The 18,257-nt window shown below is 46.3% G+C and overlaps 1 protein-coding gene across 5 annotated transcripts in view; it reads left to right on the plus strand.

Annotated features, from left to right (window-relative positions):
- Nucleotides 1–2,912: 2,912 nt before the first annotated feature.
- The window catches only part of Tjp1 (tight junction protein 1), a 259,549-nt gene continuing 244,204 nt past the window's right edge, over nt 2,913–18,257 (plus strand). For all 5 annotated transcript variants that reach the window (XM_028872824.2, XM_028872826.2, XM_028872827.2 and 2 more), the window contains exon 1: nt 2,913–3,133. In XM_028872824.2, coding sequence (XP_028728657.1) covers nt 2,961–3,133 — 173 coding nt within the window. In that variant the 5' untranslated portion in view covers nt 2,913–2,960. The remainder of the gene's footprint in view (nt 3,134–18,257) is intronic.

The raw sequence follows: 18,257 nt of genomic DNA on the forward strand, positions 1-18,257 counted from the left end.
CTGCATTTTAGTGAAACAGCATCAGTCCCTCAAAGCATGTTCAGATTTCAATTACATGACACAATACCTCTGAGCAAATGCATCCAACACAGGCTCTGCTCTTGGTCATTCCATCCACAGTCTCTCTAATGGCAGTCCATTATAATCAGTAATTAATCACAGCAGATTGTGTATGTGTGTGCGCACGTGCGTACATGTGCACAGGCATATGGTATACCATATGTAGTAGTTTGAATGATAATGGCAGTCATAGGCTCATATATTAGAAATCTTCGTCCCCAGTTGGTGGAACTATTTGGGAAGGATTAGGAGGTGTGGCCTTGTTGAAGAAAGTTTGTCACTGGGGGTTGGCTTGGAGGTTTCAAAAGACCATGGCATTCTCAGTACCCTCTCTGCCTCACTGGTCTCAAGATGTAAGCTCTCAGTTACTGCTCCAGCTCCATGCCTGCCAACCTGCTGCCACCCTCCCTACCATGATGGTCATGGACTCACCCTCTGAAACTGTAAGGAAACCCCCAATTAAATGCCTCCTTTTATAAGTTGCCCAGGTCATAGTGTTTTGTCATGGTACTAGAAAAGTGACTAAGACACTATACCTGCATGCAGCCTTGGCATCTGGTGATCTGCCCTATCATTCTCCATCTTGTTCCCTTGAGACGTGACTTCTCAGTGAACCTGGAGCTCTCTGGCTTTTGGCTAGACTGATGACCAGCAAGGCCTATGGATCTTCCCGTCTCCAGCCTGTGCCCCATCCCCCCCAGTACTGGGATTCCAGGGATGAGAGGGTCATAACCTTGGGGGGGGGGGGCTGCTGTGTATCCAAACTAGAGTCATCTCGCTTACACAGTGCTCTTATCCAGCGATCCACCTCCCCAGTCCCACGGAGGTTCTTTCAGACTGTGCCTATGCTTGGTCCGTGGGCACCTGCTGTTAAGTTCAGGTGCTGACAGGAAGGGATGCAGTCCCATCGCTGCCATCTCTTGCTGGAGTTGATCTCCACAGCAGTGTAGAGAACTGGAAAGACGAAATCAATCAACAAAGATGAAGGTGCAGCAAAGAAACAATAAACTCAGTGAGGATGGACATCAAGGGGAATCTGTTCCACAAAGGGAAGCATGGAAGAGACAGGCAACCGTGGTCGGAACAGTGCTTTCCAGGGGCCATAGACAGGAAGGCAGCAGAACTTACTGAATGAGGATGGGAACTGAAGCAAGGAGGGTGATGTGGATGGAGCCAGGTGTGGGCGCATACACCTGTAATCCCATCACTTAGAGGCTGAGGCAGGAGGACTGACAGGAGTTCACGGTCAGCCTGGGCAATAGTGCAATCCTGCCACAAACAAACAAACAAACAAACAAACAAACAACAAGCAAAAACAGAAACAGAAGAAAAGAATGTTGTTCTAGTTTGCTTCTCTCTTGCTGTGTTAAACACTGACCAAAAGCAACCTAGGGCAGAGAGAGTTTATTTACATTTACAACTTCACATCACAGTCCCTCACTGAAGGAAGTCAAGGCAGGAACTCAAGACAGGACCTGGAGGCAGAAACTGAGGCAGAAGCCAGGATAGAGTGCTTGCTCCTCATGGCTTGCTCAGCCTGCTTTCTTATATATCCCAGGACCACCTATCCAGAGTGGGCACCACCCACAGCAGTGTGCCAGGCCCTCCCATAGCAACTGCTACCCAAGAAAATGCCCACACTGACATGCCCACAGACCAATCTATTGGAGGCAATTCCTCAATCGGGGTTCCTCTTCCCAGGTGACTTTAATTTGAATTCACTTGAGAAAAACCAGCCAGCATAGATGCTGTGACAAAGAGAATAAGGGCACAGGAGAGGAAATATGAGGAACAGAACCCAAAATTCCATGAAAGGACCTCTGAGATCCTGCACGGTAGCAGCCCAAGTGAGAAAACACGAATAGGAATCCTAACGTGAGCATTTGCCAAAGTACAGAAAAGATACTGTGTGGATACACAGTGCCCTTGAGGCCAAGCAAGGCTCAACTTACCCTCAATGCTGTGCCTTTTGTGTGTTTACATGTGTGTGTGTGTGTGTGGGGGAACCGTGTGGTGGTCAGAGGTAGATATCAAGCATCTTCCTCAAATAACACTGTCCACCTTCGTTTAGACTGGTCTCTCGATGATTTGGCGAGACTGGCTGACAAGTTCATCTTTACAGGGATGCTGGGGATGGAACTCGGGTCCTCATGATTCTGCAGCAAGCACTTGACCAACTGAGCCCCCTCGCCAGCTCCACCCCCTTCCGGTGTTCTCAGGGCAACTCTGAATCCACAGAGACGATTGCAGGCATGTTGCCTGAATATGTTGCTTTTAATTCTTAATATTTGCGATATCTTAAATCATAGCGTAAAATGCATCCGTTGTCTACTTTTTTCTTTTCCCTATACATTAGTCCCATATTAAGTTTAAAGGTCATGGAACAAACTCAACTTTTCACAATTGATTATTGAGGTGCATTTACCCGACTCCAGCATTTCCACTATCCAGAACTACCACGTGCGTGAGAATTGCACCCCCATGTATATATAACATATATGCAACGCAGCGTGTAGAAATATAAAATCATCAATCACATCAGGGCAGAAAATAAAACACTTAGAGAGAAACCACGAAGTGGTAATCATATACAATTTTTTTTTTTCGTGCTCTGAGATTCTTTACGGCCATAATCGACTGAAAATGAGCTGCCAGCCCCTGGGGAAACTGAGGCACGTGGGGTGCGGACCTGCGCGTTGCAAGGCTCGCTTAGCGCCGCCTCCAGGCCGCGCCCGCCGGTGCGCAGCGGTGCCGAGCTCGCGCGGGGCGGCGGAGAGCGGGCGGAGGGCGCGCACGGCGGCGGTACCGGGCCACGCACGGCGGCGCGAGCGGGCCACGCACGGCGGCCGGAGCGGGAGCCGGTGCGCGCGGCGGGGCGGCGGATGGCCCAGAGCTGATCTATGCAGCGCTTGGAGGGGCTGTGTCTGCGGCGGCGGCGGCGGCGGCGGGGCCCTGCCCGCGAGCGGAGCGGGGACAAGATGAAGTACCAGAAATACCTGACGGTGCTGCAGATGGCCATCGGCGTCACCCCGTCCAACCGCGGCAGCCTCCTGCCGCTCAAGAGGAAGCTGTGGTAAGGACTCCGGGCTGGGGCGCGCGGGGAGGGGAGTGGGGATACCGGAGGCGCGCGGACAGAGACAGGGGCTCCGAGGGCAGAGCCGGGGCGCGTGGACAGGGACAGGGGCGCAGGAGCAGGGCGGGGGCGCGGGGCCTGGCAGCGGTGGGGCGCGCAGAGCTGGCGGAGCAGCCATCGCCCAGCGCCCCGGCCGCGCGCCGCGCTCCTGCGGGCGGCTCCGAGAGCGCGCGGGGAGGGAGCGGCTGGGACCCCGCGCCCCGCATCCCGGCCTCGCTCGGGCTCTCCTTCCCCTGGGCGCCGGCGAGTGCTGCTGGCTGAGAATTGCACGCCGAGCTCTGCCGCAGACTGCGACCTAGCCCTGCAATCCATTGGTCCTTGTCGGTGCGTCTTCTGTTATTTCCCCCCAATGCACCTGCTGTTGGGCGCATAGTAAAAGATGAGCTGTTCCCACGCTAAGGGGAGGAAGTTGTGATGGTACCGTCGTTTTGTCGAGGACTGTCATTTTATCTGCACGATATCTGCTTCCTCCGACCTGGAAGCTGTTATCGAGGTAATTGAAAAGAACACCGTTAAGTGGAAATGTCTAGGAATTATCCAGATCTGGTTCACACAGTCGTTCATCCTGGAGGTTGTATGTTGTATTAGCATCTAAATATGTTGCATGGGATCCCATTGGCACCTGGGCATTCCATTGGCTGGAGATACAGGCTTAAGATTCAACCACCAAAGAAACAAGAAAGGAAAAGTGGTGGGCTGGGGAGAGGGGTTGGGAACCAATAATTGTGAGATTTGATGACCGTTTTAATTTGAAAATTAGTAGTCAGTGCTCAGTATAGGATATGAATGTTTTATTTAGCTGTTCAATTCTATTGGCTATAGGGTAATATAAGCCTAAGTAGAGAAATCTGAAGTGAGGCTGCCTTTGTGAAGTGAAGTAACTTCTGCTATATAAAACCTGAAACAATGCTTCAGAGTCTGTAGCGGTTAATCAATCGAGGAAATGTAGGTTAAAAAAAAGAATGCCAATAGTGGTCAATAGTGAAGGAAAGACTATAATTGTGGGCGCAGAGTTCAAATTTCCCCTGTGCCACTTACAGTGTGACCTTCAGCAAGTTATTGTCATGACTGTTTCTCCATGGGTAAGCCGAGACACTTGTTATCTCTCTTACGATGTTACACAGATCAGCTCTGATGTCAAATCAGCCTGTTCCTACTGCTGGCCTGGGTGAGCAACACACACTTAGGAAATGCTAGCATCTTCCATCTTCCTCCCCCATCTGTTAAAGACACACTTATTTTGAAAAAGGCATTTACACTTGTTAGCCAGCCAAGGACAGCTTATAGAAGGCTAGACTGGTAAGGTTGGCAACAGTTGAATTAAGGTATGTCCTTGGTGGCCTGGCGGTGGTGGCACACGCCTTTAATTCCAACACTTGGGAGGCAGAGGCAGGTGGATCTCTGAGTTCAAGGCCAGCCTGGTCTACAGAACAAGTTCCAGGATGACCAGGGCTATGCAGAGAAACCCTACCTTTAAAAAATAATCAGAAAAAAGCCGGGCGGTGGTGGCGCACGCCTTTAATCCCAGCACTCGGGAGGCAGAGGCAGGCGGATCTCTGGGAGTTCGAGGCCAGCTTGGGCTACCAAGTGAGCTCCAGGAAAGGCGCAAAGCTACACAGAGAAACCCTGTCTCGAAAAACAAAAACAAAAACAAAAACAAAAATCAGAAAAAAAAAATGTGTCCTTGGGGAAGGGGGTGTGGCTCAGCAGTAGAGTACTTGCCTAACACATTCAACAATCTGAGCTTGAGCCCAAGCACTGAAGAAGAAAACATCTGTGGAAGATGGTTTTTAACAAATAAATGAAGAATGGGTCATTCTTAGGCAGAGCAGGGTGGTAAACGTCTATCATTCCATCACTTGGAAAGCTGAGGCAGAAATATCATGAGTTCAAGGCCAACCTGAGACCCCAGTCTCAAAAACAAACAAACAAACAAAAAACTGGCAAGATGGTCATTGAATAAAGATGCTTGGCTCCAAGAGGTCATCAGGCTTGGACACACACACACACACACACACACACACACACACACACACACACAGAAGAAGTCAAAATACAAATAGGTCACTCTTGGCTGTATTGATGGCATACAGGGAGAAAATATGTCAACACCACCAGGTACTGCAGTCTGCATTTCTTCTATGCATTTAACTGACGAAACAAACTATGTATCTTGCTGATTTTTCATATAGATTCTGTCTCTCTATATGAATATAAATTATACAGAGGAGGATTTTTCTCTATTTAATCCATTGCTAAATCTCATACAAATGCTCTCTGGCCCCAAATAGCTCCTCAATAAATATTAGCTGAATGAATATGTGAATGCTTTGGAGCCAGCCATTCTGGGAATCAAACCTAGAACCTCACGTGCTAGGCAAGATGTCTCCCACTCAGCTACATCCCCAGCCTGGTAGATGAATTCTTAATCAGCCATGGCTAGGGAGGAAGTTTGAAGAAAGCATCGTCTTGGTGCTTGACGTGGACTCATTGAGAAGCCGCTAGGCATGGACATGAGCATTTGATGAGATTTATGCTCTTTCATCGCTTGGAGGGCTGCTTCTCAAGAAACAGAGACTGTGATGACGGGACTCAAGGAAATAAAATCGAGGTGATTTTTGTACCCCTGCAGTTCACATCAGAGGCCAAGAGTGAATCAGGGTCAGAGATAAGAACCGTCTTACTAAGAGATGGCCCACAAAAAGCTGCTGCATTACCTATCAACTTCTCCATGTTTTACCAAAAAGAAAAAAAAAATCAGTTTCCATTTAATGCTAGTTTTTAGGAGCCCTCTCATTTCTATAGTGGCAAACTGAAGAACATAATATCTGGAAAAACCCTGGCATTGGTGACTCTTCTCAAAACAGATATAGACTTCTCTTTTTCAAATCTATTTGTTTAGTGTTGTGATGGGGGTGGGATGTGCGTGTGTGCACCATAGCACATGTGTGTGAGTGGGTTCTCTCCTTCCACATGTGGATCCTAGGGATCAAACTCAGGTCCTCAGGCCTTGGCAGTTCTTGAGAAGAGAGCATCTTATCCAGGCAGGCCCTGATAACTCCATTAATTAACTCCATTAATGAGTGTGTGTAAGGGACAGAAGAAATGAAGGATGAGAGGCACAGGCCGTGTGAGAACAGAGCCATCTCACTCGCCATACCCCTTTTTAGGTAGGAGAATATTGTGCTGCCCGAGTCGTGTATCCAATTTGTCCTCTGGAATTTTCTTCTAGATAACATTTCCTTTCGTCAGGGTCAGGGTCTTGTAGCAGTTGTGGGAGTGCTTTGGGGAAGGCAGTGTTAAATGTTACAGTGTTGCATTGGGTGATCACCGGTCTCAACTCCAGAGTAGTAGTAACCTACGGCAGATTCCAGCAGCCATAGCCAAACCTTGGAAGGCACCAGCGTCTGCCCACTTACAACATGTGAGTCTGTACTATAAAAATGTGCATACATGAAGATTTGTGCCAAGACGTTTGTGAAAATGTGTATGCTCCCTGCTCCCCGCCCCCCTTGTGTGTATCTGTGTGTATGTGTGTCTGAATGGTTAGGTGCTGTGCGTAAAGACCTTGTGCTTGCAAAGCTTATGCCGGCGGCGTGAAGGACAGAATGGAGTGATCTCATGCTTTGTTCCCACACTTCTGTCTACTTTGGGTGTTTGTGGCTATCAGCTTTTCTTTGTGGGGTGCCCTTCTGTCTTTCTTACTGGTTCTGCTAATGTTTTAGGGAAGGTTGTACTTGTGCACCAATGAAGGCAGAAACCTAAACCAACAGCCTCCAGTTGGAAGGACCCCTTCCCCGGCTCATCCCTTCCTCTTAGATCCTAGAAACAGGAAGTGGGGATGTTTTCAGTGTTCAAAACCATTGCTGTTGTTATGGTTTGGGTATAAAGTGCCGCCCCGCCCCCCCAACACGCACACACATACACAAAATCTTTGTTGAAGGCTTGCTCAGCCCAGCTGCTGGAGCTAATCATTGACAGGTGATTGGCTTGTCAGGTCTCTGATCCCTTCTGTGGACTCATCTATTGTCAGACTCATCATTTGAAGGCATTATTGGGAAGTGATGGAAACTTCCAGAGCAGCGAGTGAGGCGAGTTGAAGGATGGCACCGTGGCATGTCCTTGGGGGCTCTACTTTGTCCCCAGCCTCCCTGGGTCTGGCTGTTTTATTCTCTCCTCACAATGTAGTGGGCAGCTTTATTGTCTCGTAATGTTCCTGCTCATGAGCCCAGGGGTGGTGAGTCAGGCACATGGACTAAATATCTCTGAATCAGACAGCCTGAAGAAGACCCCCCCCCCCCGCCTCTGAGATTGCATTCTCCAGGTGTTTGTCATGGAGACTGGAAAACTGTTGAACACACTGTCTTTGGAAGCACTGGGGACTTTTAGCCCTGCCCTGGAGAGAAGCATGTTTGTGTGGTTAGCTGGCTTTCTTTAGGGATCACCTTCGGTCGCCACGCTGTATTTCCTAGGACTCTGAGAACAGACCGCTGTCCTTTGATTGACAGCTCTGGAGGTCAGGGGTCCCAAGTCAAGGTGTGCGTGTCCAGGACGGCTCTGGAGTGGACCCTCCCTTGTCTTTCCTATCTCTGGTGGCCTAGGTGTTCTCAATGGCCATGTCACTCTTGTCTCTGGCTCTCTTTGCACATGGCCTTTTCATCTGTGTACCTCATCTCCTCGTCTGTCCCTTACAGACATTCATCACTGGATTCAGGGCCCACCTGGGTAATCCAGGATGCTCTCATTTCAAGAACTTCAACTTGATTACATTTGCAGACACTGTTTTGTCCTAAAGAAGATGAAATTCTTCCACAGGCCCAAATAATAATTACCCTGATCTACTTTTATGTGAAATGTAACAAATGTTTTCATAATTATTTTATTTTTGACTGTCTTCGAGTTTTCACACCAGCTTCAGCTGCTTTCCGGAGCATTTGCACTGACCTTAGGGAGGGGCCTAGCCAGTTCAGCCAGTTCACTTCCTGCCATCTTCTAAGAATGCCGGCTGCTCATTTGCTTCCACAGTTGTTGGAAGTTACATAGTCTCAATACACTCATTCCGGCAGCCTCCCGGTAAGGGAAGAAGGGAAAATCTGCTGTCAAAGTTACTCCCTGAAGACCCCCAGTGGAAATGCTTCCCAAGCTTCCTGTCATTTCACTTAAGCCCCTCTGTGAGGTAGGTACCATATTTTTCCATTGTACAAACGAAGTCATTCACTTGCCTAGACACCGGTGTCTCCGTGGTTATTGGGGTTCAAAAGACAATTGAACAGGAAGAATACATTGTTGGAAGAAGAGTATGGCTGAGACGACAAAGGAACAGGAAGTACCTTGTAGAATATTCTTTTTCCAGGGATGGTTCATGGTGCACCCTTGGGTCAGCAAGGTCTTCCTTGGAACGTGCAGGGCTCAAATATCCAAGTTCTTTTCATAGTTTTTTACTTTATTTTTGATATTATAATAGAATTACATTATTTCTCCCTTCCCTTTCCTCCCTCCAAACCCTCCCAATATGCCCCTGCCCACTCTCCTCCACACTGATGGCCTCTTTTTTTCACTAATTGCTATTGAATGCATATATGTATATACATACATATTCCTACATATAGCCTGTTCAGTCTGAGTAATGTTGCGTGTATGTGTGTTTTCAGGACTGACCATTTGGCACTGGATGAACAATTGTGTTCTTCCCTGAGGAAGACCACGTCTTCCGCCCCCAGCTTTCTTCAGTTGCCCATGGTTCTTTGGGTAGGATTGAAGCCTTGAGAGCTTCTCCCCTGTCAAAGTTGGCATGTCCATTGGCGTTGTCTTTGTCCAGCTCACATTTGGCCAGTCATGTTGGTGAGACTTCGTGGGTGTAGCTTCTGATAGTCCAGCCTCAAACTCCCTGATCCTCGGACTCTTTCTGCCCCCACGTTTACAATATTCCCCGAGCCTTAAGTGCAAGAATACTTCGTAGATGTCACCATTGGGGCTGGGCTCTACAATCTGCATTTTGATTGGTTGTGGTTTTCTATGGTGGTCTCTGTCTACTGAAAAGAGAAGTTTCCTTGATGGGGGGTGAAGACTACTTATCTGTGGTATAAGGACAAATGTTTATAGATTATTATTAGGGATGTGCTGGTTTAGTAAATGAGTGACTGTCGAGTCTCTTCCAGTAACCATGACTTCACTAGCACTGTGTAGTTAGCTAGTTTCCAGTACAGGCGTTGCTTCTCTGTTGTCGAGTAGGTCTCAGGTCCAACTAAAACGCTGTTGGTTACCAGCAAGGTTTGCATGCCGCTGTTGCGCCCTTAGGGCTCTCGTACCATGCTGGTCGTTGATGTGGTTCGTGGGCATCAGAGCTGGGTAGGGCTCTTGGCTGTCTCCCTCCTTTGGAAGCTTACATGGTGTCTTCCAGTACCATGAAAGCTAGTCCTCAGGGAGGAGGTGTTCAGGACAGTTCCAGCTCAGGGGTCTCTGGGTCCTGACTGAAGTGCACTGTGTCTGCAGCAATAGGGACTTTGACACGGTTTTAAAATGAGCAAATTACAGACAGTCATACACGTTGTCCTTTTCACAGATGTAACAAATGGCTAGTTACTATTAATCTCCTACTGAATTATTGGTGCTTCTCTGGTCTGATAACTATAAATTACAAAGAAAGTTTACTATCTTTAAAAAAGATTTTAATGGTGCATGCATGCGTGCATGCACGCGCGCTTGTGTGTGTGTGTGTGTGTGTGTGAGTGTGTGTGTGTGTGTGTGTGTGTGTGAGTGTGTGTGTGTGTGTGTGTGCACGCGCGTGCATGTGTGCACGCACATGCAGAAGTTGGAGCATAGCTTGCAGGAGTCTGTTCTTGCTCTGCACCAGGGTCCCTGGGATTGAACCTTGGTCTGTCTAGTGGGCTTTCCTGGTTAAGCCATCTCCCTAGTCCTTGACTGTCTTTAGTGAACTCTCCTAGTAAGGATTCCTGTCCTTTAAAAAGCTGCCCTGCTGTTCTCAGCAAGCCTCCTGTTCCCATACCTTTGTTATGAATTCCCCCTTAGGGCAAACAATGCTGTACTGTCGTGTGGGGGTCCCCTTTTTCCTCATGGCCAGTTGGCCACCAATTCTCGAGGACAAGGGGCTGAAGCGATGACAGAGAGCTTTGTATGGCCTGTGAGCACGTGAGGACAGCTTTCCAGGAGAGAGCCTCAGCGAGACAGCTCAGCTTTACTCCCGAGTACAGGGAATATATAGGATTGGGAATGGTAGCCGGGGAATCACCTCATTTGCATTAAACAGCATGGGCCTATCATAATGCTCCTAGTGCAATGTATAATTACCATATGGGCAGCAGGGGAAAGCTGCAGGGGACTGTGTCCAGGGTCACACTAGAAGTCAGGCATCCGGGCCTAGAGACAGTCTCCAAATAAGGTCAGGTAGAGAACAGGGTGCCTTCCACCAGGGGGGAGTGTCCATGTTGCTTGGTAGACTGCAACCTCTGATCAGCAGGGCCTCCCAGCAATCCTCATTCATTAGCATTGCCTCGAGTTGATTATAACTGTCTGTTGCTAATGTTTTCAAATTAATATCTTTACTTTTTAGATTTATTTATTTTATTTTTCATGTGTTAGTATTTTGTCTGCATGTATGTATGTATGTATGTATGTATGTATGTATGTGTAGTGTATGCATGAGTGGTACCTGTAGAGGTCAGAAGGTTTGGGATTCTCTGGAACTGGAGTTATGAACGGTTGTGAACCACCATGTGGAAGCTGGGAACCAAACCAGAGCCTCTGCAAGGGCAGCAAATGCTCTTCACTGCGGAGACATCTCTTCCACACCTAAATTAATATCTTATAGAGGGATTGGTGACTAACTTGGTAGTTAATTTTATTCTTATCTAACTGCTTCATTTTTACCATCTTCTTTGTTTATTTGGCCCGATTCTTTGTGGTTACTAAGTCCTCTTATACTGGACATTGGAAAGGGATGAGGCCGAAGAGCTTGAGTTGTTTGTACGACGTGGGGTGTGGTCAGAAATGGCAGTGAGCAGAGCTCCTCCTTGGCACACATACTGAATGAAGGCCAGGGACTCCTGGACACATTTGGCCTCCAGGACGGGGAGTAGAAAGACATTCCAGCTGAGGGAAGGGTCTGGGAGGAACGGTAAACAGCGTCAAGGAGGTGTGTCGCATTGCTGTGCCTTTTGGAAGAGTGAGATGCGAGTTTCCTGGGGGACTTACGGAGCTTCACTGGCCCATGTCAGAAGTTTAGCAGACTGGATTTGGACAGCGGCCAACAGCGAGCCTGGGGTTTGCGACTTCAGGTGTGACATGATTGATAGGACCAGGCTGGTGTTTACTTTTCCCTGATGGCCTCGGCCAGGAGATCACACACCAGGAACTAGAAGGAGATGGTAAACAGTTTACCGGGCTGGTGATAATGTCTGGGCCAGAGCCAGCTAGTCCCCAAATGAGGGCCTCTCTAGGAAGCTGACTGCATTGCCTTCAAGCCCAGGAGGGGGAGGATGCATGCTTCCTCCCTCCTGACAGCTGAGATAGTGGAGCCTGCAGCATAGATCACAGCCTTGCCTAACAGGCAGCTAGTCCAGCCAATGGGAGCCCGGAGCCAGGAGCCAGGAAGAGGGCCACATTTGGAAACAGGAAGTCAAAGGGAAAGATCCTGGAAGTTCTGCCTTGTAGGCACTTTGGCTATGCCCAAGAAGAAAATAGGGTTGCATAAGGAAATTAGAGGAGGGTGGAGAGAGAGACCCCACTCTACCCTACTCCCACACTCACTGCACTCTCTCACTCTGAAGTCCAGGCTGGCCTGGAATTCACTATGTAGACTCAAAGTCAAAGCAACCCCCCTGCCTCAGTCTTCCATGCACCAAACCCGGCAGGAAACTGAGATTTGGAGGGATTTAAACTGCTGCCCAAAGTCACACAGCTACTCCAGAACTCATGTCAAGGATGGGGCCCTGCGGCCATTCCATCCTCACTTACTCCGTCTCACTTACTCCGTCTCTAATGACAGCGAGCTCAGCTGTCCCACCGTGGTTGAGTCGGGTATAGTACTCTTATTCAGACAGCACTCTTACTTTCATAACTAATGGAATTTAAAATTTGGGGAAGAACAGCTTTCTTGTAAGTTAATTCTTAATTTCTCCTTAATTTAAGGTAAGTTCTATAAGGTGCTTAGGCCTCCATTCCTGACTGTGCTTCCTTGTCAACAAAAACTGTTCCTGGAACTGGCCTCAGAGTCTGAGTTTCTCCTCTGAGACCTCCATAATACCAGGGTTGGAAAAGGGATACCTTAGGAAGGGAGGAGGGAGGGAAGAGGGGAGGAAGGAGGAGGGAGGGAGAAGGAGGGAGGAAGAAGGAGGGAGGAAGGTATGGCGGAGGGGAAATTGATTTCAAGAGTGTCAAATGAGACTGGTTTTTTGTACTTACTCAAGAAATTATAGGCACCCTAAGTGTTATTGTGAGTGTCCAACAGAAAACTGAGCACATGCACAGCACTCCGCAGGACCCACAGTGAGGTGCTGCACACAGGATGCACAACAGCGATGAGGTGGAAAAGAGAAGCAGCGTTTCACCTGCACCCTGTGTACTCAGCCACTTCCCCTTCCCCTGGAGCTGACATCTCTGGTATTACCTGGGTTGGCATGCTTTCTCATGGCCCACCAAAGAGAGGGGAGCTCACACTAAGCCCTCTGCCTTTTAGCCTCTGGTGTCTAATCCTCAGAGACCTGCTCAGAGCTCTTAAGTTAATGGTACTCCTGAGCAGAAGCCCACTTCAACTCAGACAAAATGCCTTGTTCTTGGGAGTCCGTGGGCGAGGTGGGTCCTGAGCTGATGACCACCAGATACACACCAGTCCCACTCATCTGGTTCCTAAATATTTGTGTTATGACCCTGGTGGAACTGAGGGGGTAGTTCCAGTCCTCTGGTTATATTTATGATTTTTTTGTTTTGCCTCATCATTGAACTTCTTATTTCACTGAACTGTCTCTGATAAGCATTGTACACCCTAGCCACTTGTAATTATGGATATAAATTTCATGTCAAGCTTTAAGTGTTAGGCTTAGAGTTTGCAGAAAAGAGAAAGTTGTGTGACTTTCTAAGCAAGATGTCAGAAAACCTTGTGAAAAATCTTAAATTTCTTCACCCCAAAAAGCTGGTGTTATATTTACATTAATTTCCTCAAATACAGTCAAACCATGTAACTAGCAGACAAGAAATAAAAAGAAAAGCTAGGTTGTAGGGTTTTTTTTAATTATTTTCTTATTTGACTAAAGTTCTTTTTAAATTGAAGTTAAATTTATTTTTAATTGGGATTTAAATTAAAATTGTACATATTTATGGAATTTCATCAGATGCTTAGTACACACATACATTATATAGTATTAAACTGTTAAATCTATATACACACATCTCCCCCCAAATTTATCATTTCTCTATGATAAAAACATTGACTATCATAGCCAGTCAGTGGTGGCCCAACACTCAGGAGGCAAAGGCAGATGGATCTCTGTGAGTTCAAGGCCAGCCTGGTCTACAGAGCAAGTTCTAGGACAGCCAGGGGTACACAGAGAAACCCTGCCTCAAAAACACAACAACAAAAAAACATTCAATATCCTTTCTTCTAGTTCTTTTGAAATATAAAGTACATTGTTTTGCTTGGTAGGGCATCTTAAATGTTTCCCACTCCTAATTTCTTTTTACCAAAATAATTTTAAGTGGCCTCAGCTATAAAGGCATATAAAATAAGTATACATATACTATTTCAATGGCAATTGTACTTGCTGATTTTGTGTCAATTTGACATAAGCTAGAGTCACCAGAAAAGAAGTAACCTCAGTTGAGGAAATGCTCCCATGAGTTCCAGCTGTGAGGCATTTTGTAAATTAGTGATCAATGGTCGAGGGCCCAGACCATTGTGGGTGATGCCATCCCTGGGCTGGTGGTCCCGGGTTTTATTAAAAAACAGGCTGAGCAAGCCATAAGAAGCAAGCCAGTAAGCAGCACCCCTCCATGGCCTCTGCATCAGCTCCTGCCTCCAGGGTCCTGCCCTGTTTGAGTTCCTGTCCTGACTTCCTTTGGTGATGAACAGCATTGTTGAAGTGTAAGCAGAATAAACATGCTTTTTAGTCATGGTGTTTGGTTGCAGCAATATAAATCCTAAGACAATAATAAATTTTGTTGCAGCAATATAAACCCTAAGACAATAATAAATCATGTAAAAATTATTTTTAAACAATTACTTAGTATACATATAATCTTGTTATTCATTAGACTGAAGCCAGTTTACATACTAGTAAGAGGGATATGCTTGTTTATTTTATCAGTCTTGTCTGAAAATTCATACTGCATGACACAGCAACTTCACCACGTTTCAGAGCTGTCAGCGTCTTGATTTGATAATCAGGCATCAATCCTGAGAGTATTACTATGCATAAATATGGAATATAAAATGATACAAGTATGTTTAGGGCCATTTCAGAAATTGTTGCAAATTCTGTCTTAATCCCAAGCCAAAATTCATTTAAGTCAGCAACTTAAAGAACAATATTTATTTGTTTGTTTCGAGACAGGATCTCTCTACATAGGCCTGGTTGTCCTGGAACTCACTATATAGCCCAGGCTGGCCTAGAACTCACCAAGATCTGCCTGCTTCTGCCTCCTGAGTGCTGAGATTAAAGGCGTGTGCCATCATACCTGCTCGTACAGTAATTTTTAAAACCAAACATTCTAACACCATACAATCCAAAGATATGCTAACTTGATGTTTACACCTTAAATATGGACAGTAAGAAAATGCTGTCTTTGGTTTCTGCAATGAGGACGTTTCTGTAATGAAAACATATCTCTAGTAAGATGTGCAATGAATAGTGTGTCCTGAACCTGAGCTGGTGTGCCAGCAGCACACTAGCACACAACAGTGTTCCTTCACCTCGTGGCATGGTTGTCAAAGCGTGTAGCTGTGTGTTCAGAAGCAACACTGTAGTGAAGTCACGATACAATGCAGGCGAGCACTGCCTGAGACATTACATTTTGATTTTGAATTCAGTTTGGACTCTTGCCTAAATAGAAACTCTTTATTGTTGTCAAATTTTCCGTGACCCTCACATTCAGTTATATGACCTCATGTGGGTTTTGATGCACAATTTAAGGAGCTGTGATCTGTAGTCACCCACTGCACACAACTGGCCATTCTTTATACTAGAATATTTTCTCAGTTGCTGTTGAGTTTTTGGGGTTCCTCATCGACTCTGGCTCTTTTCCCCCTTCTGTAGGCTGCCCCTTCGCTGTTGGCTGTTTCCTTTCCTGTACACAAGTTGTTTAGTTTGATAGAATCCCATTTGCTTATTTTTGTTTGGTTGGTTTCCTGTGCTTTGAGGCCTTGTCCAAGAAAGTCCTTGCCCATCCCAGTGTCCTGAAATGTTTCCCTGTGAGTAAAGCTCCTCATTGTTCTGGGAAGGACTTTGACCACAGAGAAGACAATGGAGCTGTACGTGTGCTTCTCTACATGTTGAGAATCCTGAACATAACGTCATCGAATTTGTTCTTTGGGAACTGAACTGGAAAGAGGACTTACTGGAAATTCAGCAAAAATTGAAACGTTTATTAAAACGGAATTAATGATAATCTGAGTAAAACAGTAAAGAATGCCCTCCATGAATAGTGTTTCTGCGAATTCTGACATGCTTAGAAAGTGGGGGAGCTGAACCAGGAAGAAAGGCTTGTAGAACCACTGTCCAGGGCACAGCTGGGGTGTCTGGCTTCAGGGGGACCCAGGGACAGAGTGGTGGGAGATCTGGAGCACTTTGGAGTTAGTTTACGTGATGTCCTGAGGGTGGCTCTTCACCCTCTCTGTCTGTGACAGTAGCTGACAGAGGTGCTGCTTTCTTACTTCCTAAAGCAGCCTGTGGGTGCCGGGCCAGAGAAATGTGGCTCCCTCCGAGGGATCTACCAAGTCTCTTGACCCAAAATGTTTCCACAGACCTCCCGGCAGCACATCTGTGTCTCTGTCAGAGTCACCGACAGCAGGCACAGTGAATTCTGTAGCAGACAAGTATGCCCCAGTACAAATAGAAGTAACCTAGGTATCCCAGGATTATCAAGTCCTCCAGGAAAGAGAAGACATTGGATGGATGGTGATTTGGAGAAAATGCAAAAAAGGCATTGCGATAATTAGGTCTAGATACTTTCAAAGTTTAAAACTTGCTCATCTAGCGCACGCCTTGAATCCCAGCACTTGGGAGGCAGAGGCAGGCAGATTTCTGTGAGTTCGAGACCAGCCTGGTCCACAAAGTGAGTTCTATCATAGACAGGGCTGTTACACAGGGAAACCCTGTCTCAAAAGCAAGCAAACAAACAAACAAACAAACTTGCTCATCAATAGAAAAGAGAATGGCCAAACAAATTGACAACAGATACTGAAGGAGTGAGCTAAAGAGACCAGAGGAAGGGCCTAGCAGTTGGGAAACCTGCCAGCTTCTCTGAGTGGGTAGAGATCAGGGTGTGGAAGCACTAAGAAGGGGGTGAGGAGGTGGAAAGGCTCTTGTTGCAGAGGAGGGTGTGGAATACTGGTGAGCCTGCGGTTGGTAGAAGAGGTGAGTTTATTTACGGTCGGCCCTTAAAACACTGGGTTCCATATTCACAGGCTCTACCTCTGTGGGCAAAAATAGGCTAATACTTTCTTTGCAATTATTCCTCAAAGAGCACAGCATTACTATTCCTTGCATGACATTTGCATTGTATCAGTATCATAAGTAATCTAGAATGACTTCAAATACATGGACAGTGCACATAAATTGTGTGCAAATATTTCACTATTTTCTATAAGGGAAGTGAGTGTCTGCAGAGTTTATTGTCTACAGGGAATCCAGCTCCCTGTGTGTGCCTATGTGAATATGTTCATGCACGTGTGTTTGCAGTTAACTAGCTAATGTTAAGAGTCGCCTGTAGGTGGAGTTTTTCCATCTAGACTGCTGATCAACTCTATCCTGCTACCTGCTCCCCAAATAACCACACAGAGACTTATTATTAATTAATTATAAATGCTCAGCCAATAGCTTAGGCTTGTCTCCAACCAGCTCTTACGATTTAAATTAACCTGTGTGCTGCCCTGAGGCTCGTTTACCTCATCTATGAACTTCCCATGTTCCTTCTTCTGCATCTGGCTCTCTACTCCCCCAACTCCACCCTTCTTCTTCCCAGCATTCTCTCTGCCCCTAAAATCCTGCCTAGCTATTGGCCAATCAGCTTTTTATTAACAATGAGAGCAATACATCTCTACAGTGTACAGAAGGATTATTCCACAGCAGTCATCCTAATGTAACTTTAAACTCTTATTACTTGGAAACAGAATGAAGTCCCAAGGGAGGTGGAGTCAGAGGAAACCTAATGATACTATTTAAGCAGAAAAATAAAGAAGAAAATATTTACAGGAAAACCCATAAGACAAGATGGCAGGAATGCATCTCAATAGATCAGTACCCACAGTAAGTTCCGATGGACTCATATCATCTCAGAAGACATGTTCTCTCTGATTGGGTAAAAAAGAAACATACTCTACTTCATGCCAAGAGTTACAGATACAACATAAGAGAAAAGACTGAAAATATAGGCACGGGGCTGGGGAGATGGCTCAGGGGTTAAGAGCACTGGCTGCTCTTCCAGAGGTCCTGAGTTCAATTCCCAGGAACCACATGGTGGCTCACAACCATCTGTAATGCAATCTGGTGCCCTCTTCTGGCCTGCAGAGATATATGCAGGCAGAATACTGCATACATAATAAACAAATCTTTAAATAAATAAATAAGTAAATAAATCTCTAAAAAAACGAAAAAGAAAATATAGGCACACAAAAAAGATAAACTAGAAGAAGGTAAAGATTAAAACATGGATGGGGGAAATTGCCATAAAAATATCCTTAAAGTAAACGTTGCCATTGGCATAGAGACTTTATATAGATCAAATACCTAAGATCTGAGTCACAGACAATAAGGCAATAAAAGTACTTGAAATATGTAAAGCAAAAACTAGCAGTTACCTAGAAAAGGCCATATTCGTGCTGGGAAACTTTGCA

Source organism: Peromyscus leucopus, chromosome 1 (assembly GCF_004664715.2).
Source record: "Peromyscus leucopus breed LL Stock chromosome 1, UCI_PerLeu_2.1, whole genome shotgun sequence".
NCBI classification, from domain to species: Eukaryota; Metazoa; Chordata; class Mammalia; order Rodentia; family Cricetidae; genus Peromyscus; species Peromyscus leucopus.